Raw genomic sequence first — 21,176 nt, 5'->3', positions numbered from 1 at the left:
GAAGTAAAAAACTTTATTTATCTGTGTAGACAAAAAACCATTTAAGTCGTAGTCTACTAAGCTACTGCATGCTAGAATTTGCGCAGTTATTAAATAAATCATTTTTCAAGCACGTGTTATGTGGGAATATAGTGGATTATTTTGTTCTATTGACTAACCTCCCTAACTATTTGTGCTTGTTTATTGTCATAATTGTTATAAACTTGTCTTGCATGATCGTTACATGATTGCTTGTACTGTAATTAAGGTTTATTTAATTGATGCTTTATTTTTAATGTTTTGCATATTGGCGAATAAATGTTATTTACCGCCCCCCCCCCCAAAAAAAAACTACGTATGTAGCGAATATATGACTCAAAGCAATCGAAATTCATATACATGTAATATCTACGTTTCTTTTGTAATGTATTTCAATGTTATTTACCGGTAATGTTTTTTTTTTCATTTTGCTTATCTTCGTTTTCTACACATGTTGGTATTGATTGCGTAGTTCTTTATTTTATATTTTATGTATCATGTTAAAAGTGATAATATTTTGATAAAATTGCACTTGTTGATGTAATAAACATGTGTTTAGCAGTTGTGGTTAATTTGTTTGAACTTCAAAAGTATCCTGTCGACGATATTTTCATTCCAAATAAAAATTCTAAGTTAATTATAATCTTTGAGAAAAAGTGTTATTAATATATACATGTATGTTTAATTTATATTGACCGTTGTATTCAGCTATAAAACAACATTAATAGCTCGATAGCGTATTCCGTATACTACTATTACTGTCTGAAACCCAATAATAAGGATGCATTCTATTTGAATAATAAATAAGGACTTTTTATTGACTGTAAAATAATATATTGCATTGCAAAAAGTATGTTATTATAAATTTACACAATTTTGAACATATGTCATTTACATACATGCTAGCTGGATACTATAGTACGCTTTTGAAAAAAAATCAAAAGAAAAACACGAATACACTTAAGTGTCCAATAACAAAAAATGAATAAGAAAAGAGTGAATCTCTTACTTTCATATTCAGGACAAAAATTTAGCGCTTCTCGCAGTTTTCACTTTTTTCCTTCCTTGGCAATGTGTAGATAGCCTCGGCAAATGCACTTAAAAAACGTTCATATTACTTTCTAATTGCATTTCTGATTATGCCCAAATTTCTCAAAAATGCTTAATTATGTTGATTTTGTAAAACAATACCAAATGTTATGCGAAATAACCCATACTTTAAACGAGATATACATTCAAATTACTATTGATAAAATATTTGAAGTTAAAATTTAAGAGCGTTTTATTAACTATTAATCTCACGCGTTAAATCGTCTGTTAATTCTAATTTCGCTGGTTATACGATTGCTGTCGATGAATGCGAAGAGAAGCTTATATGACGCGCATTGGTAAACATTATATGCCTACAAAAATATTTCCGGATATAATCATCGTTAAAACTGGGCGATTCAAATATAACTGAAAGATCTGTTTAAGGTATTAACATATACCAAATGTTAGTATGGTTTGCCTTCCGTAAGAATCATGATAAATGAATGCAAAAATATGTGCATGTATCCTCAATAAGGAAGCAATTTTATGTTCATTATATGATAATTACCATAAAAAAAACTACAGATCGAGTAATATCCGCTGTGAATTTAACATATACAAGAATGTCAGACATCCTATCAATAACAGAATTTCAGTTTTCATGGAATGTAATTGAAGAGATAATCAATGCAAGATTTTTTAACTACAAACTTTTGTAATCCTTTACGCAGATCCAATATTATATGAACTAAGGCATGTGGACCAGCGATGAATAAAACAAATTAACAAATTCATCATTCCTAAGCTCAACTTTTGCGTAAGTAATGCAATTTAAGAGTTAACATAAGGAAAAACACACAGGTTGCTCAATTTGTAGTATACTGGATTATCAATCAGGGGCTTTAGAGTTCGAACCCCATCCATCTTACATAAAATGACCATGCTATTATTTTTCTGGCCATCCTGCCCCTTTATCTGATTCATGTAGGGCAGATGTCATTTACTAGCATCATTATTCAGAAAATACTTTCAACCGCTCAGCTGCTTGACTTGCTTATGAAAAGTATGCATCGGTTAACTGGCCACCATAACATGACTCACCATAACATGACATACTGTCCAAAACGGCAAAATTACAGACAGAAAAAATCTGAAAAACACGTTTTATTGAGGCAAGATACATTTTATACATAGAGATAATATTATGATACTAAGATTACAATCATATCTGTTAAGGATTGTCTCTTATTGCGTATACACGTTATTGTATATAAATCATATGTATATAATTTTGTTAAGTAATCATGTTAAAATACTTAAAATCAACGTGTAATGCAATTTTACATTTTAACTACCCGTACACGTTATCCGTATTGATTTATTTGATAAAGTTGTATTTGCAAAATGTCATGCTGCTCCTTACTGTTTGTGCGGTTTGAGTAGTCTCAAGACCTTAATCTTTGAAGTGAAAATAAATTGGAGTAATTGCAACTAAAAGCACAAGTGGGAATTTGTTTGTCAGTCCGACTCTTTCAACGGATGCATTTTACCGACCATAAACGAACAATAAAAAGTTTCCTTCAAATTCAGTATTCATTATGCTCTATTATCAATTTGTATATTCACAACATGTCTATCAATAAAACAACCTATCAATTAACAACTGAAAAATAACCCCTTAATCTCAATTTGCTGGTCCAAAAAAGAAATTTGAGGTGCAATTTACAGCAAGTAGCAAATTGTAATTATATTTTATTGCTTGTTAAACTACCCTTATATTCAATTTTTACACTCTAAACACTTTATTTTGATTCTGAGTTGTAATCCAGGGTATTCATTAAGACCACACATTTTACACTCATGTTGGATATTAAAAAGGCATTCACTATGGTTATAAAAACGAGTGTACACGCCTTAGTTTAATCGCTTATTATTTACCGGACGTTTTACTTAAGTAAGTATAAGCTACGTTGGTCAAAATTAAATCTGGTATAAGATTACGTAAAATTGATACTAAATGTTTAAATTACATAAGTTTTATAAACAAATCGAACTTTTGAAAATGATTGTACTGTTTACACACACGTGCGCATGTGTCATGTAACAAATTTAGCATTATGATTGATTAGCAAAGTGTCTGAAGGGCACGAGACAAACACAGTCACAAGATTTATATTTTCTACTAAAACACAAATATATAAGGATTTATAATGGAAAATAATCAGACAAATTACAAATCAATTTAGTTCTTTCCTCCTTGTATGACCGAATACCGAATATAATACAAAGGCATAATAATTAACATAATCACACATAAATATTAGCGTGCTATAGACGTATCTCTGCAGTTACCTAATATGCTTTTATTTAATAGTGAAATATAAAATATTTGCACATGTTATGAATGTCATCTGAATGTCAATGTGCATAGTGAACCAAATGTGAACTAGGCCAAGTGCAATGATGTTTTCGGCCCCAAATCTGAACCTAGTTGCCATGCTAGAAGTTGGAATTCCTGCAATACAGAAAAGAACCTTTTATCCTAACAAATACTTTCATAACAGCGGATTGTGAGATAGGTACAGCCTTTGACACTACATAAGCGAGATAGAAAGTTTGTTTAAAAATCCGTAATACTAGAGATTATCTTACCATAATACAGTCACACATTACAATATGCAACTTATTATGATTATATTATCTTTTAAAATGTAATTTCACAGACTTGAACATCTGTCAAAATGGAATAGCATAACTGCAAAGGAGATCAACTGATGTTACTTTTTTCTTTTAACACACTACCTTTAAATTCGAAGTTGCGACAAACCGGAAACCCTATCGGTGTAGTTGGCTTTGTATCTCCTTCGTCTATCACCATCCCCATGCCGTTGGTGTTGTGCAGGTCGATGTGACAATGTAGGAACCACATACCGGGGTTGTCGGAGATAAACCGCACCACCACGTAGCCTCCTGTATACAACAAAACTATTTAGCCTCATTCTGGGAAAACGGGTCTTAATGCATGTGTTTTAAGGATCATCACAGATGACAATTAAGGACAATACTTTCCGCTTTCATGAATGTTTGTGTTATATGGTAGTCTCTACTTGAAGACAATTAAGTCAAGGCAACAAGTGTCATTGCTGATTAGCCCGAGCGCACTGCATACATTTATCAAGGCCAAACTTTACGCACATGCATTTTCCCAGAGCGTGGTTCTATTATTTGGCATACATGGCTGACTGGCGTTATCCTAACGACGATTTAATATAAACTCGTTCAAAAGAATGTTGAAAATTTTGTTTCGATATCATTAAACAAATAATTATATGACACTCATATGAATGCTTTCCTTTCTGATGTAGTTTTTAAGGTAAACAGTTGTATAACCATAGGTCCTGTCCTTAGTGTCTTCACAACCGTTTAAGGCGAAACGTACTTGGATGTAAAATGTTGAATGTTGAAAAAAAACAGCGACATTAAACTCAACCTTAAAAAAGTGCATGCGTATAATGCATGCGAGAATAATGCATGCGTATAATCTCAAGTCGTTCCTTTTTAGATAATGCTTTGCCAATTAGTTATGCGGCCAAATGTGCGTTTTCAGCCTTGCCAATATTGGATTTTTTACGTTTCAGCTTGAATGAGATTGGATTCCTCACTGCCCAGACATCACTGATCCATACACACTTTCAAATTACGTGTATTCGATGAAATCATTAGTCAAGGCAGAAAGAGAATTACAGTCACCGTCATACATAAATATCATGGTAGATTCAAGTGTGTTACTATCTGGGTATATTTTCGGCACTGCGTGGAACGATTTTATAATTTTTCAATACATGCTTGACTTAATACAAACGTGAGTTGTAGGTCATAAGCTAAGTTTTTATTGTTTAGTTGTTTTAAAAGTAAGAAAATCTCTTACAGACTTAAATCGATATCTTGTAAATATTATGTATAAATAACGTGAAATCAACATACTATACACTAGGCCCGCATGCGCTCTACTGTAACATAATTCTCGCTATAATAATGTCCTTTTTAAATGTTTGTTTTCTGTAAAACGCAAATATGTCGGACAAACTACAATAATAATGTAAATAAACCAACCTGTTGGAACCACGATAGTGTCTTTTTGTGGCGGATCCTCATTCATTCCAGTGACATTTCCGTTATCCCAGGACGAATCTTTCCATCTCATTGTGCTGCAGAACTCCCTGCCGTCGGTGCAAATAATGTCTTGATTTTGGGCAATTAGGTCACCTTTATCAGGGTTGTACGTTCCTAGTCCCATCTTCATGACATAGAACGAGTGGCCGTGCAGATGAATAGGGTGTGACCATCCCGCTCCGTTTCCAATGTTAGTGAAAACCATCTGGATAAGTTTGTCCGAAGGAATCTTCTGTGTGTACGTACATGCGCACATCCCTTCACGACGGCATTGTTCTTCATCGCAAAGTGTGCTTATTTCGTCCGACTGCGTGAGCATTGGGACGGAAGGAAATATAAATTCTCTAGCATTTACTGAGCCAGGAGTATTACCATTTTGACCAGGAAATCCGAAGTTAAAGAAGTACTCGTTATCGACTTTGTTTCCGATAATCCTATCCGTTTCCCGAATCGGGTCGTTATTCAAAAGGTCGTTGAATGTTAGACATGTGGTTTTGCTATTTCTTGGATAGAACTGATAAGGGCAGTTGAGTACAGTGCAGTTTATTATATTGCAATTTGGAGGAGCCGCCTTCGAGGGGTTCAAATTGACCGGGCCAGTAACGTTCACCATCTCAAGAATGGCCTCAGCCGCGTGATATTTATTGTTGTTGAGACTTTCTGGTGTCTCTATGGTCTCTGCAACCAACATATACTGCTTTTGGGAAGTATTGGAAGGTCCTTGCCAAACGAAATCATATCTCTCACCGGGGTGTATAACTAACGACTGCACCATTGTTCGTTCGATGTCGAAAGCGTCCGATCCTCTAATCTTAAATGTTTGTCCTTCGATTGACACTCTCATCGGATAAAGGGTCATGGCGCCAATGATTCGGAAACGATAAGTTACCCCGGAGCTAATTTGAAATCGCGGAAGTGGGCTTTCATTGTTTGTAGATGCATCAACCCAGTGTCTCCCTTGTCCGTTGATTAATCCCGATTGAAATTCGAATCTCGAGAATTTAGCCCTGTCTACTGAATAAGTGGTGTTAATAACTTTTCCAGTATTAAAATCAAATTGTTGAGTCAGCATTCTGTTATAAGCCGTTTCTGGGTCCATCAAGTGATTCCAGTCCTGTAATAGTATAACTATCTGGTTCAGGCCGATTACTTCAGGTGTTTTCCTAGGATAAACAATAAATGCTCCGTAGAGGCCCATACTTCTTTGGTCACCAATATGGGCGTGATACATGTTGGTACCTGGTGGAAAAGCTTCAAACACCTGATTGAAGGTCTGTCCGGGTAAAACGGGACATTGGGTGATGAATGCAACCCCGTCCATCCACGGAGTTCCCTTCTGATGTATACCATGCAAATGCACTGTGATGCTATCTGTATGAAGCTTGTTGACGATTGTCATGTTGATGGTTTGGTTTACGTATGCCTCAATCCTTGGGCCTGGGAACTGGCCATTTATTGCAATAACCAATATCGACCTGTAACCATCAGCCGTGATCACACGTTTCTCTTGCTCCAAGGTCAGATATTTCGATGTATTCGTGTTGGCGGTTAAGCGTCCGTTTTGGGGGTAAATTAAAGCCTGTTCCTTTTCAAGTATCATAGTCAATTTATGCTCAACAACAAGTCGGACGGAACATACAGTGTCAGATTCCTTGCAGACAGTGTCGGCAGATGTGGCTGGAGGCTGAACCGACATTCGCGCCATCAGAGCAAAGACCGTGGGTACTGAGATAACCGACAACAAACATGTTGCAAACACCAGGGTCATCTGCAAGACCAATGTTCTTTTTATCAACAAAATCAAAGTTTAATATTTCACATTTTCTGCAAATTTGGCATAATGGTTAAAGGGGCTTATTTTCCCCTAAATGCAAGTATGTAATCAACATGAAACATTTCCTCTTTAAAAGCAGATAATTATTAGAAAAAATGTTATATTGAAGAAAACGTAATTTGATCGATTTTACGCCTTCTAAAACACCCTACTTCAACCACAGTTTGTTTACACTGAAGTCCAGATATGGTGTGTTGTATTGTTGTTTTTTTAACGAGTGCACCGGGATTTTTTCCCATATGGCCATCGCCCCCATAAAGACGTGTTAGTTGGTTACGGGGGATAGTGCAAGATACAGGAGACACCCCGTTCCAGAGGTGACCCTGGGTCTTTTAGTGCGCCGTGTATAGCACCTAGTACATTTCACCTCGGTTTAACGTCTCATGCGAAAGACGAGTTAGTAGGTTAGGTGCAGCGGGGGATCGAACCAGCGATCTCTGGATTGTGAAGCCAGTGTGTTACCACTAGACCACGGATCCGCTACTCCAGATATGGGTTAAGCCAATTATTATAGATATGCCCTACATTTCACGCGACCGCTAAAAGTTTATCCGGTGTAGTCTCTTTTTATTCGGGAAACAATTATAAGCGTGTACTTTATACATGAGAAATGTGCGTAATTGGACACACAAAAAAGGAATGAAGCATTATATTTTATACTTGAACACTTTGCATTGAAACTCTTGATTTGATTGCAAAGTTTTCAAAGAAAAAAAATGAAAATAGCGTACATTCTCGCCCCATTCATATTATGTAAAAAATAAAAAAGCAATACGTAGCTTACCTTTCACATTAACATAAGATCCCACAATGAATATTTGAATTGCAACTGCGCCGATATCCTTAAATTCAAGGTTTTATTAAATCATATCTGCATTTGATTTCCATGAAGATTTTTATCGCCTATTACAAAACAAGCCAGCCGACTTCGAAACACGCGATGTGGTCTTTATCTCTTGTTATCAATGTGGACTAAAGTTTGTGGACATTATGCGTTAATTTATTGTGCACGTTAAAGTCTAATATGCACAAGTGTACGTGCGACATATGTGTTGCAATTTCGGAGTGCGTTTACCAATTATGAACATCTTAACCTCGTTGCAAAGTTTCTCTATCTGACCAAACCTTCAGTTGTTTGATTTCTTTTGCGGGAGGATTGCGGAGAGAATAAGTCATGTTTTAAATTTTTGAAAATGTTTTTTTTTAAATACTTGGTATTTATAAGTGTTCAAGTATACAATATAATGCAGATATACGGGTCATTTTTTTGTGTGAGTCTAATTGCGCGTGTATATTTATATATATATACATTGCCAACACTGTAAGCAAGGAGTCTGACCCTGTATGTTCCGTCCGACTTGTTGCTGAGTATAACTTGACTACTCTCAACCACCAGCACGGATACATCGACGTATTTGACCCGGGAGAAAGAAGAACGTGTCATCACGGCTGATGGTAATAGGTTGATACTGGTTATTGCAATCAATGGCCAGTTTTCAAGCACAAGGATTGAGGCATACGTTGGCCAAACCATCAACATGACAATCGTTTACAAGCTGCACACAGATAGCATTAAAGTGAATTTGCATGGTATACACCAGAAGGGCATTCCGTTGATGGGCGGGGTTGAATTCATCACGGAATGTCCCGTTTTACCCGGAAAGACCTTCAATCAGGCGTTTGAAACTTTTCCAAAAGGTGCTAAAAAGGATCACGCCCATATTGGTGAACAAAGAAGTATGAGCCTCTACGGAGCATTTATTGTTTATCCTGGAAAGACACCTGCACGCGATTGTATAAACGCTGGTTAAAGTTACCGCTCGGTAACATTCAAACCTTGGTAAGTTTGCGGTTATTCAGGTTTAGTAACCGTCGAGGTAACTAGCAATCTCCACGCAGAGTTGTCGTTCCTTGCTCTCACATACAACTCTGCATAAGGCTCAGCACGCCATTTTGTCTACCAAATAGCTAAAACCGAACAAACGCATACAATGTATATTTGAAGATCGCATGCATTTAATTAAGAAATATGACTTTTAAATGTACGATAAATCGTGCAAAAACTTGTGAGTTTTAATGCAACTCTTTGGAGCTATTTCATTGCCCATTTACACAGATGTAATCATTCCACGCACTTCACAAATGTAAACAATTGTACATATTTTTTATTGAGTGACGTTAGGCATTGCTTCGACGTATTTATGTATGTCGGTTTCTTAACATAAAAAACATATCAATTTTATAATAATTAATTAAGACTGATATAAGATATCATGGTATGAGATGGTTTTCTTTAATGCAGTTAATGCAATGTAACCGTCGTGCAAGAGATTGTTTAGTAACTGTAACCTCACTGATGAACGCTTGGAATGATCATGACATGAATGAGACGCTTTCATAACAATAGTCCGTTCTGAGCCCAACACAGAGGTGAATGTAATGTGACCGTCGTGCAAGAGATTGGGTAACTAGATTGTATAAACACGATATACCGCAAAGTAACCTAACCGCGCATAGTGGAATTTAACCACCGGTAACTTTAACCAAAACATTCCCACAATGCATTTTATAATGACGTATTTTTCGCGCGAAGTGTCACGCTTATAAACAGCGACATGTATTTTTTTTATCAAATTCATTTTCAAATGAATTCACAATAAAATAAAGTGTAAATTTTAACTATGAGTTCATCAAAATGATCAGGGACAAATTGATAATGATGTCGGGATTTGCATCATTTAGCGGAATCCCTGGTGCTTCCAAACTGCAAGAGAGTGCTTACAAAGACGTCTATTCTTCTAGTTGTTCTAGATGTAAAATAAAAATTATACATGGTCGTCGTAACATGCTAGACTATTCTTCTAATTTGGCTTATGTTTACAATAAACTTACTTACGTTCTTGTACAATATGGGAATTTACCATAGACAAATACATTTCTTGTACAATAAGGAAATTTACCATAGACAAATAAACATTGTTCAAGTTTAAATATATATTTGTATGCAGAGATCTGCAAATGCAACCGAGTTCACCAACGGCTATTATTTGTGGCGTGTTCTGAGAAAACTGGGCATAATGCATGTGCGTCAAGTGTCGTCCCAGATTAGCTTGTAAAGTTCGCACAGGCTAATCAGGGACGACATTTTCCGCCAAAAATTGATTTTTGCTAAGAAGGGACTTCATTTTAACAAAAAATGTCATAAAACGGAAAGTGTCGTCCCTGATAAGCCTGTGCGAACTTCACATGCTAATATGGGACGACACTTTAAGCACATGCATTATGCCCATTTTTCTCAGAACACGACACATTTGATAGACTACTCCGGTTCATTTTAACAGCAGTAATGTACATAGAGTACATGACGTAGCGTGTGACGAAGAAGAAAGTTTATTGAGTTCTTATTTGAATATAATGATATGATGGCATAAGGGTCTTTATTTAATTATGCTAAAATAATTATCAAAGACCCTAGATACAAACTCGTCAATTATTGAATTAAATTGATTATTTATGGATTTTAAAAGATTATTAAAGGTAAGATACTAGTTCGAACGTGTTTTTGTTTTTTGTTTGTACTTTTGTTGTTCCCTGTTCTCGGAGAAATAATTTTAACATGAGCACCATTGATGCATCGGATCACACACGGCATACCCATAACAGAATATAAGAAACACGTTCTGTGCGCTTTTAAATTTGTCGTCCGAAGTCGGAAATCGTATTGCCCTTTAAATTAAGTCAAATAAAGTGTCAGTCGCTGCAATTTGTTGTTTACTCGTCGAAATTGTGAAGGTCATCGATGGTTAGCTTTTATAATGTCGCGCGCCGCGGCCATTTTGTTTAAGTTACCTCTCGGTTACTTGTACTTATCCACCTAGGGAAGCAGGGTATGTTTTAACTGGGGTTTAACCGATCGGTATAACTAACCAAATTTTATACAAACGCTTACCGACCAGTAACCAACATGTTACCGACTTTTAACCGCCGGTATGTGGTTAACCGCCGGTTTAACTGTTTATATAATCGGGTGCTGAAGTAATCGAACTTAACCAGATAGTTATACTATTACAGGACTGGAATCACTTGATGGACCTAGAAACGGCTTATAATAAAACGTTGACTCCACATTTTGATTTTCATGCTGGAAAAGTAATCAACATCACTTATTCAAAAGACACGGCTAAGTTCTGCATATTCTAATTTTAATCGGGATTAATCAACAGAAAAGGGAGACACTGGGTTTATGCATCTACAAACAGGCCCACTTCCGCAATTTCAAATTAGATCCAGGATAACTTAACGGTTCCGAACGATTGGCGCTATGACCCTTTACACGATGAGTGTCAATCGAAAGACAAACATTCACTGTTAGAGGATCGGACGCAATAGACATCGAACAAACAACGGTGCAGTCGTTAGTTATACACCACGGTGAGAGATTTCGTTTGGCAAGGACCTTCCAATACGTCCCAAAAGCAGTATATGTTGGTTGCAGAGACCATAGAGACACCAGAAAGTCTCAACAACAATAAATATTACTCGGCTGAGGCCATTCTTGAGATGGTGGACGTTACTGGCCCGGTTAATTTGAACCCTTCGAAGGCGGCTCCTCCAAATTGCAATATTATAAACTCCACTGTGCTCAACTGCCCTTATCAGTTCTATCCAAGAGATAGCAAAACCGCATGCCTAACATTCAATGATCTTTTGAAAAACAACCCGATTCGGGAAACAGAAAAGATTATCGGAAACAAAGTCGATAACGAGTACTTCTTTAACTTCGGATTTCCAGGCCAAAACGGGAGTACAATTGGTTCGGTAAATGCTCGAGAATTTATATTTGCTACCGTTCCAATGCTCACACAGCCGGACGAAATAAACACACTTTGCGATGAAGGACAATGCCGTCGTGAAGGGATGTGCGCATGTACGTACACACAGAAGATTCCTTCGGACAAACTTATCCAGATGGTTTTCACTAACATTGGAAACGGATCGGGATGGTCACATCCTATTCATCTACACGGCCACACGTTTAACGTGATAAAAATGGGACTCGGAAGTTACACACCTGATACAGGCATATTGGTTGCCCCAAATCAAGACATTATTTGCACCGACGGAAGGAAATTCTGCAGCACAATGCGATGGAAAGATTCGTCCCGGAATAACGGAAATGTCACTGGAATGAATTAGGATCCGCCACAAAAGGACACAATCGTGGTGCCAACTGGTTTGTTTATTTACATTCTTCTTGCATTTTGTCCGATACATTTGCGTTTACCGAAAACAGTGAATTAAAATGGACATCATAATAGAGAAAATAATGTTACAGTTCAGCTTGTGCGTGCCCAGTGTATAGAATGTTCATTTCACGTTGTTTATACATAATATTCCAAGATATAGTTTTAGGTCTGTCAGATATTCCAGTATTTATGTCTTAATCTTAAAATAACTAAATAATAAAACTTAAGAAATGACTAGCTACTCAATGTTGTATTAAGTCAAGCATGTATTGCAACATATTATAAAATCGATCCACATAGTGAAAACAAAAACACCCAGATAGTAATAAACCTGAATCGACCTTGTTTTTGACGATGCTGGAACAGCAGCGTCCAAGGTTTGATAACCAGTAAAAAAATCTTCACAACGGCGCCCTATGTAAAAGACCGAGCCAGTCCGATTGAGATAACTCGATTTTTCAGTTACTTCCCTTGGCATTCGCCACTGCGTAGGAGATTGCTCGTTGATTTTCATTGATAACATTCTCCTAGCAGAGTTGTCGTTCGTGTTGATAAAGGTAAATATTAATAGAACAGCATATCCTGGGGAAACAGATTCAATAAGTGTATCAGAACGTTAATTTCAAATTAGTAATTTTACATCCATTTTATTTTTATGGACCAATGAAACAACAATATATTTTCTTTATTTTGTTTGATATTTGTTCTCTATTTAGTAAATAAATTGCGAATAAAAACATGTAAAATAAACTTTTTACGTGATCACAAAACTAAAGAATGCGAACGATTTCGAACCTGCAAATTGTAAACGCTGCACTGCTATGATATATATAGATAAAACAACATTTCCTTGAGTAATTGTTCGTCCCGCTAGCGCAGTGGTAAGGACGTTCGCTTTTTCACCTTTACGACACCGGTTCGATTCCTGCTCCCGGCGCAATGTTATATTTTGTATGTTTTGTGGTCACCATTCCTGACAGTTGTCTTTTTTCGGAAAATCTCATCCCCCCTGCAGCATTTGACCATTAAAAAAATTAAAACGTATTTCAGTACAAAACAAATAGCTGGAAATTGCAGCTATCATTCAAAATTCGTCCCAGCTGTCGTCAATCTAATCTTATTAGGTAGGAGTGCTGGACACACTCCGGGTCCCAACATTATGCAGCCTCAGCGCGGAGGTAACTAATTACCTTGGAAAAACACAAATACAAACGCTGGGTGCAGCCTAGGCGCGTATAGACTCAAACAAGGCAACAAACTCAAGTACGGGCACAATCATTTAACATTTACATATTGAATACGATATTCTAACAGAAATTACACAACCACCTAAGTGTACATACCATGTTTGATATTTCGTTCGATTGTTAGATTTCAGCATTTACATGTATAAGGTCATTTCGCTATTAGTTATCTTATCCAAATGTTCGCGGGCGAACTCGGATAGTCAAGTGCTCATACGATTGAGCTCACATGGTCCGGCTCATACCTACTTTCGAGAATCATCATGAATGTATTGCCATATTTAATGAACAAGAATGTGACCCGCCTCCCAGTTTCGCTCAATGGGCCAAGTTACCCACGGGTACTACTTCCCCGTACCCCTAAACTTTTTTCGTACCAAAAATGTTTTGTACGCAAATTTTTTTCGTACCAAATTTTTTTTCGTACCCAAAATTTTCGTACCCAATTTTTTTTATCGTACCCAAATGTTCGTATCAACATACACACTTGTGGTGATATAGATAAACTTAAATTGATGTTTTATATCCATCCTCTTCAAAAGCATCGTCACACCAGTACTGCCAGTACTTTGATTTAAGTATGGCTGTGGCTATAGCTCTCTTTCTGCATTGACGCCTCATTTAAGCGAATACACGTAATTTCAAACCAGTAATGTATAACTAAAGTCTGGGCATTGAAGAATTCAATATCCGTCAATCTGTAAAGTCAAGAATCCAATATTGGCCAGGCTTAACAGTCACATTTGGTTGCATAATTAATTGGCAAAGAATTATCTAGAATGGAACGACTTGACATTATACATTATTCTCACATGCATTATGCTCACGCAATCTTTAAAGGGAGAGTGTAATGTCGCTATAATTTAAAACATTAAATGCAACTGTTTACCTTAAATATAAATATTAGATTCTCTGTCATATGAACTATATCTAGACGTATTGCCAAGTTGTTTAAGGTTCTTTGTCACTAGAATAAGATTATCTGCACAATCTTTAAGAGTTCAAACTGGTAGATTCGATAGAAATAGAATACCAAGAAATGAGCATACTGTCAATGTTGTAATTCCGTTGATATTAAAGACGAGTACCATTTCACTCGTTTTTGTCCTTGTTTTAGCAATATACGTAAGTAATATATTAAGAAACATTATTATGTACGAACATCAATGTTTAAATTAATTGAGCTATTGAAAACTGAAAAACAAATATGTATTGATTAAATTTGCAAAATATATTAAAGAAAGCTTGGAAATAAGAAACGAAATTACAAATGTTAACGAAAACTGATCATCCTCTTTACATGCTGTCTTATGGTATATTGAAATGTCGATTAATTTGTGTTTATATATATATTATACTGATATACGTGATGTTATAAATTGTCATATAATAATATGTGTATATGATGATATACTATGTACAAATCAAATAAAATATCTGTTATGTTCTATAAATATTAGCATCAGAAAGGAAGGCATTTATATGAGTGTCAGAGATTTTATCATTTGTTTAATGATATCGAAACAATACATTCAACATTCTTTTGAACGAGTTTATATTAAATCGGCGTAAGGCTAATGCTAGTCAGCCATGTATGCCAAATAATGGAGCCACGCTCTGGGGAAAATGCATGTGCGTAAAGTTTGTCCTTGATAAACGTATGTAGTGCGCGTAGTCTAATCAGAAATGACACTTTTCGCCTTGTCTTAATTTTTTTTAAGTAGAGACTACCATATAACACAAACATTCATGGAAACGGAAAGTATTGTCCTTGATTGTTTTCGGTGACGGCACTTAAAGCATATGTATTTAGACCCTTTTACCAGACTCAAATAGACTCAAATAGTTATATTGTATACAGGCGGCTACGTTGTGGTGCGGTTTATCTCCGACTACCCCGGTATGTGGTTCCTCCATTGTCACATCGACCTGCACAACACCAACGGCATGGGGATGGTGATAGACGAAGGAGATTCAAAGCCAACTTCACCGATTGACTTTCCTGTTTGTCGCAACTTCGAATTTAAAGGTAGTGTGTTAAAAGAAAAAATGAACATCGTTGAACTCTGCTGCAGGTATGTTAATTCCATTTCGATAAAGTTCAAATTTGTGAATTTAGTATTTAAAAAATAATATAAACATAATCAATTGGTTATTGTAATGTGTGGCTGTATTCTGATAACATTATCTCTAGAAATATTAAAACATAATTTCTAGCTCGTTTCTGTAGTGTTAAAGGCTGTACCTATCTCATAATGAAAGTATATATTGGAATACAATATTTTTTCTGCATTGTAGGACTTCCAACTAGTAACATTGAAGCTAGGTTCAGATTTGGGGTCGAAAACATCATTCTTCTTGGCCTGGTGTCTTTTTGGGGCACAATGCTTTAAGATGACACTCAGATGCGCAAATATTTACATCACAATGCGCAGTTTAAGGAATTAGTTTTCAGTTTTTAATTGATTGATTATGATCTATAATGTTGTTGTTAGTTTACTTAATGGTAATCAAGAATCACGACTTAAAGTTAAACATGACGGAAATACTTGTTTGTTCGTTCCTGTACGACAAATAGCACGCACTTAACGAGTCAATGAATACAATCCATCTTGTGTGTTTAGTTGCACGTACTCAAAGGAACTTTCACATTCAAAATTTCTTTCGTGAACCTACTCAAACAGCAAACACCGTAAAGAACAGTTTGAACGCTTGCCAAACACAACTTACAAAATCAATAAGGATAACGTGTACGAGTAGTTAAACATGTTAACTTCATTATACGTTGAATTAAATTATGCTAACACCTGATCTAAAATAAAATTAATTTACTTATGATTCATATACAATAATTTATATAGAATAAGAGACAATCTTTAAAGCGACCTTTTTCACGTTTTGACAAAATTAATAAAAAAGTTTCAGATTCGCAAATGTTCGTTGTAGTTATGATATTGGCGAGGAAACAGTAATACTGAACATTTACTTTTATCTAAAATATCCATTATATGTATCTTTTGACGATATAAAAACCTGAAAATTATAAAGCGTTGCGACGCGAAAAGATTGAATTATTTGGAGAGTTCTGTTGTTGTCGTTATTTTTTGTCACACTACGAGGTTTGCCTATATAAAGTATAAAATACCTCATTGATTGTATGAAAACGGATGGCCGATTGGTCTAAGATTTAGACTTTTACTCCAGGAATCAGTGGTTCGAGTCAAGTTGAGAGTTTCTTTTTTTCTTTCTTTAATTTTATTCTTGTCTTTTTACTGGAGCTTTTTAGATACAATGTTCGGATTTATCAATTTAATGCATTTAATGACAAACTTCAATACATGCCAAAATCTGTAAAAAGGTCCTTTTATATGGTATGATAAGTATCTTAGTATCACAATTTTATCTCCATGTATCAAATGTACTTTTGCTCCATTAAAATGTGTTTGTTCGGATTGTTCGTGTTTGTAATTTTGCCGTTATGAACAGTGTTTAAGTTATATAATGGTGGATACTTATTAAAATGCTGCAAAGTCAACATTGCCAATAATGGCTTCGTTATAACGTATTATTCATCGCTGCTACACATGACCTAGATCATACAATATTGGATCTCTCTTCAAGGATCAACATAGTGTGTAATAAATAAAAACGAATATGCCTTCATGAAACATTCAATAACATTCGATGCAACTTGGATCAATGTGAGGGGGGTTTCCGACATTATTTTGTATGTTTAATTTATTGCGAAATCAATATTACATTATGTGTAATTTGTTTTCTTAAATAAAAGGTAATAAGCATACGCTGAGGTTTCATAAATATGCTTTCTTATTGAGATGTTATACTCTAATGGTCGGCATTAGTTTTAATGATTCTTACGCAGACACACACACACTAACATTTCGTATTTGTTATCATCACCGCAGCTCTAATTACTATAAATTAAAAATATACGAACGAACTGGCTTTGAATGATTTTAATGAAATAATAAGATTTGTAAAACGTTGCCAATCTTAATCTTAAACAAATTAAAAACAAAACGCTATTCGATTGATAAAGTGCAAATAATTGATGTGAGCAAAGTTTATCATATCATTCCAGTGCACTGGTATTGAATACATCAACAACATGCATGTAAAGATTACAACAAGAATTTTAACCTTCATTTATGCGTTTATAGTAAAACTAGCGCACAAGGTACAATATCAGCGCATCTTACGTTGACCCAGCGGGCTTATTGCATATCAGTTGTGCTTCGTAGCTTTGAAAAAGTGTGAAGTATAAATATGTCGTTTGTTTCTTAAATGAAATCGAGAGTCGCAAATGTCGTGTACTCGGGAAAATAAAAAAAGTCAAGTCACTTTTAATTTGAATTATCAAATAAATCAGTTGTCAAACATAGTACTTGCATTATCATTATATAAATGGAATGGACTCTACTGAAATTACAATGTGGCTTTGTTATTTGTGTGCATGCCTTGCATATTACGAGTTATGTTTGCAGGTAAAAATCGTGTTAATTCAGGAAAATATAGTTAATATTGTAGCAACATAAGATTAAACACAAAGTTTGCACCTTATTGCGTACGTTTCTCTAGAATTATGAAGTGCATTCTTAGTTTCTGTTGATAAAACAGACTGCAAAAACAAATAATGCATGTGATTATTGTTTTTATATTTAGAAAACACTTATAACTTTCATTACATTCAAATTTCAAGTGGTGTGCACAAACAATGCCCGTTATGTTTTATCTGACTTCCGTAATATTTAATACTACTATTAACTAAATATGTATCTTGATAGCTTCGATTAGTTGCTACATGCGCATATTAACCGTAGCTCCATAAAAGTCTTTCCCTTATGAAAAACAATCATGAAAAATCCGTTGTATGACAAAGTTTGCAAATTTGATATTGTGTCTTCTGGATTAGGTCTAAAAAGTTGCAATGAATCTCCTTTCTATGTTCTTAAATAACGTACTAACATACATTATGTGCACGTATGTAATAAATCTTATTCAGTATTAATGCTCCGAAAACAAAACGCTGTGCTGGGAAAAATGTTATTTGAAGTCGCCTGCACCTGTCACTTTTATTATTTAAATGATTATGATAAGTTCAGAAATGAAAAGTACTCCACTTGTTGTTTTACCGCAATAACGCATCCGACATTCTTTGTACAATTATAAACTAAACAATTTATTAAATTAACTGGCTCAACATATTGAGATAAAGACCTAAAACTATGAAATAGTGAACGCAGATGTGATGATATCTGAGTCGGTCTGCTGTTACGATGGTGGTCGAAATAATTTCATTTCTTTGCGTTTTGCTTTCAAATGAAATTCAGGCTGAAGTAGACTTTGAGACCAGATTGAAGACGATAGAAGCGGCATTGCAGAAAGGTCGGTGTTCTGCTATACATAAATATGTCGTTCCATTTGAAATAATATTTGTTTTACTATATTAGTACCATATTAACCAATCATTTGACCTTTACATCATGTTCACCTACAATGTGTGTTTTTTGCACGTATTAAAATTAACCCAAGTACCTGCTTACAATTTTGCAGATGACTTGCGTATAATTAAACTAGGGGGAATTGTGAATCAACAGCAAGAAATGTTAAAAGACCAATCATTAACTATTTACGAACTGAGAAATCAACTAAACATTCAGACTGCCAAACTCAACGAACAGGAAGGTACCATAAAGAAACTAAAAGAAATTTCGAGCTCGCTGTTGGTGACAGTTCGTTGGTTAAAGAACGATTTCGAAAAGAATAAGACCCGAAATAATGAAATTGCAGATACAGACATGCCTAGAAACGTAACAGAGAGCTTAATGAGAACGGTTGCTCAATCAGGCAGCGGATGTGGTACAACTAACCAAAAGAAGAGGGATAATCAGGATCACAATAAACATATATCTTCAGGTTGGTATACATTTTAAAGTATCTTTTAAAAATTGGTGAACTGGAATAATGCTACTGTACAAGTGTTGCCACATTTTATTTGACACAAACTTATAATAGCCCAAATGCGATGATCATGCTTAATTTAGGTGAATGACTGACAGTAATTTAATAAGACGAACGATAATCTAAAATCACTCGCAAAAAAAATACCAGAGGATGCTAATTAATGATAACTCCGGTGGCATTTAAACAGGTATAAGTTGTTGTGTTGCAACTAAGAACCGAAGTACATTGAAAGACTTCGACGATCAAATAAAACACTAATTCTTTCAGACATTTCCATGTGTGTCAAAACGAAACTGGGGTGTATCAATCATCTTCAATGTCGGGGAAGTTATTAATTCGTATTGTTGTATGATATATGGAAATAAATCATATTTAATTAAACAGATACCAACACACATCGTGCAAGGACTTTTCGAGGGCCGGAAGATACTGTCGCCTTTACCGCTATTAAATGGGAAGATCAAAATGGCATTGGTATTAACCTAAACATCCTCTTTGATCGCATTGTCCTAAATGACGGCGACGCCTACCATATACAGCATGGGGTATTTATAGCACCTGTCAGTGGCTACTACTTGTTCGCAACGTCCCTGCTGCACCCTCCAATGAACCAACATTTTCATGGGGGACTAATGCACAATGGGAATTTAATTGCAACTGCGTTTGCCACTAACGACATTTGGGCACAGGGAAGCCAAACTGTCGTTCTCATAATAAAATCTGGGGACGAGGTTTTGATAAGGAATCAAGATTATGAGCATGAATCTGTTAGAGGATCTACATATTCATCATTTACCGGGGTTCTTCTGTTTAGGCTGTAATATCGTACCAAATGAGATAACACACGCCTTGTTTAACAATTCGATGAATTCTCAACATCGACAAACTGTATGAAGATATCTAAAACAACTTCCATGTGTCGTACATGCAATTAAATTTGTTGACTTAATTGTATGAAAGCAGACACTTATTTTTATAAAACACACATATATATATATATATACCGTTTGTAACCGATGAAAGACATTATTTGAGCACAAAGTTATTAAATGTAACGACTATACGTTTGCTGCTTTCGTCATCCTTATCCTTATTATATTTGAAGTATTTCCAGAGACATAGGCCAAATATATTGGATTTTGAACTTTAATATATACTTTATTTAATAGCAATTTTTCAAAATAATATTTGTATAGTTGTTATGTGAAAACAAAATGATCTTTGCGAGTTTTTGAAAATTGATACGGCACGTTCAGCACGTGACCCAGTTCATGTCTTCTTTTTAAAAAGTGCCCTTATCCAACCAACTTTTCGACGGACTGTCGAATACAATATCACGTGTTCCTGATTTGGTTCTGAATGTCTTACTGATTTAAAAAATATATCTAGATAAAGGTTGTGTTGGTAATGCTTTTTGTCGATTGATTGGACGAAACTTAATATCTGCAAATCAGATATTTACATATATACGCTTGAAGCGTGGATACACATTTTCACAATTTATGTTCTTCCTTCAAATGTATTTGATGTCTGTATCGTAATTAGCGAAGAGGAATATTAGACTTACGACCTTTATCGGTCAAACATCTAACGGCTTTAAATATGGGTATTGCAGGTGATTTTTTTGGACTGTGTACAGTAAAA

General features: G+C 35.3%; 3 protein-coding genes across 3 annotated transcripts; 2 read left to right on the top strand and 1 right to left on the bottom strand.

Moving 5' to 3' along the window:
• Positions 1-3,070: 3,070 nt before the first annotated feature.
• Positions 3,071-8,008, bottom strand: LOC127833729 (uncharacterized). The gene is made up of 4 exons (XM_052359150.1): positions 7,842-8,008; positions 5,164-6,991; positions 3,853-4,020; positions 3,071-3,565 (listed from the first exon to the last, which is right to left on the bottom strand). The coding sequence occupies exons 2-4, from the start codon at positions 6,989-6,991 to the stop codon at positions 3,414-3,416; spliced, it is 2,148 nt and encodes a 715-aa protein (XP_052215110.1). The 5' UTR covers positions 7,842-8,008; the 3' UTR covers positions 3,071-3,413.
• A 587-nt stretch (positions 8,009-8,595) lies between these two features.
• On the top strand, positions 8,596-15,858 carry LOC127835665 (uncharacterized). Its single transcript, XM_052362103.1, is given in 4 exon segments — positions 8,596-8,794; positions 11,553-12,290; positions 15,409-15,622; positions 15,846-15,858. Coding segments are annotated over 4 exon segments (1,164 nt in total).
• A 2,970-nt stretch (positions 15,859-18,828) lies between these two features.
• On the top strand, positions 18,829-19,751 carry LOC127833732 (uncharacterized). Its single transcript, XM_052359153.1, has 2 exons — positions 18,829-18,953; positions 19,122-19,751. The coding sequence occupies exons 1-2, from the start codon at positions 18,845-18,847 to the stop codon at positions 19,499-19,501; spliced, it is 489 nt and encodes a 162-aa protein (XP_052215113.1). The 5' UTR covers positions 18,829-18,844; the 3' UTR covers positions 19,502-19,751.
• The last annotated feature ends 1,425 nt before the right edge of the window (positions 19,752-21,176 follow it).

Source organism: Dreissena polymorpha, chromosome 6, assembly GCF_020536995.1.
Source record: "Dreissena polymorpha isolate Duluth1 chromosome 6, UMN_Dpol_1.0, whole genome shotgun sequence".
Classification (NCBI taxonomy): Eukaryota; Metazoa; Mollusca; class Bivalvia; order Myida; family Dreissenidae; genus Dreissena; species Dreissena polymorpha.
Note: the sequence above shows the minus strand (reverse complement) of the source record. Positions and strands in the feature narration are given on the sequence as shown.

What these genes read in the sequence shown, in the direction of transcription:
- LOC127833729 (XM_052359150.1), bottom strand. Translation starts at nt 6,991, where the DNA reads ATGACCCTGGTGTTTGCAACATGTTTGTTGTCGGTTATCTCAGTACCC. An exon ending in CACTATCGTGGTTCCAACAG is followed by an intron (nt 4,021 to 5,163) that starts GTTGGTTTATTT and finishes TGTTGTATACAG; the next exon opens with GAGGCTACGTGGTGGTGCGG. An exon ending in TCGCAACTTCGAATTTAAAG is followed by an intron (nt 3,566 to 3,852) that starts GTAGTGTGTTAA and finishes TCTGTATTGCAG; the next exon opens with GAATTCCAACTTCTAGCATG.
- LOC127833732 (XM_052359153.1), top strand. Translation starts at nt 18,845, where the DNA reads ATGGTGGTCGAAATAATTTCATTTCTTTGCGTTTTGCTTTCAAATGAA. An exon ending in AGAAGCGGCATTGCAGAAAG is followed by an intron (nt 18,954 to 19,121) that starts GTCGGTGTTCTG and finishes ACAATTTTGCAG; the next exon opens with ATGACTTGCGTATAATTAAA.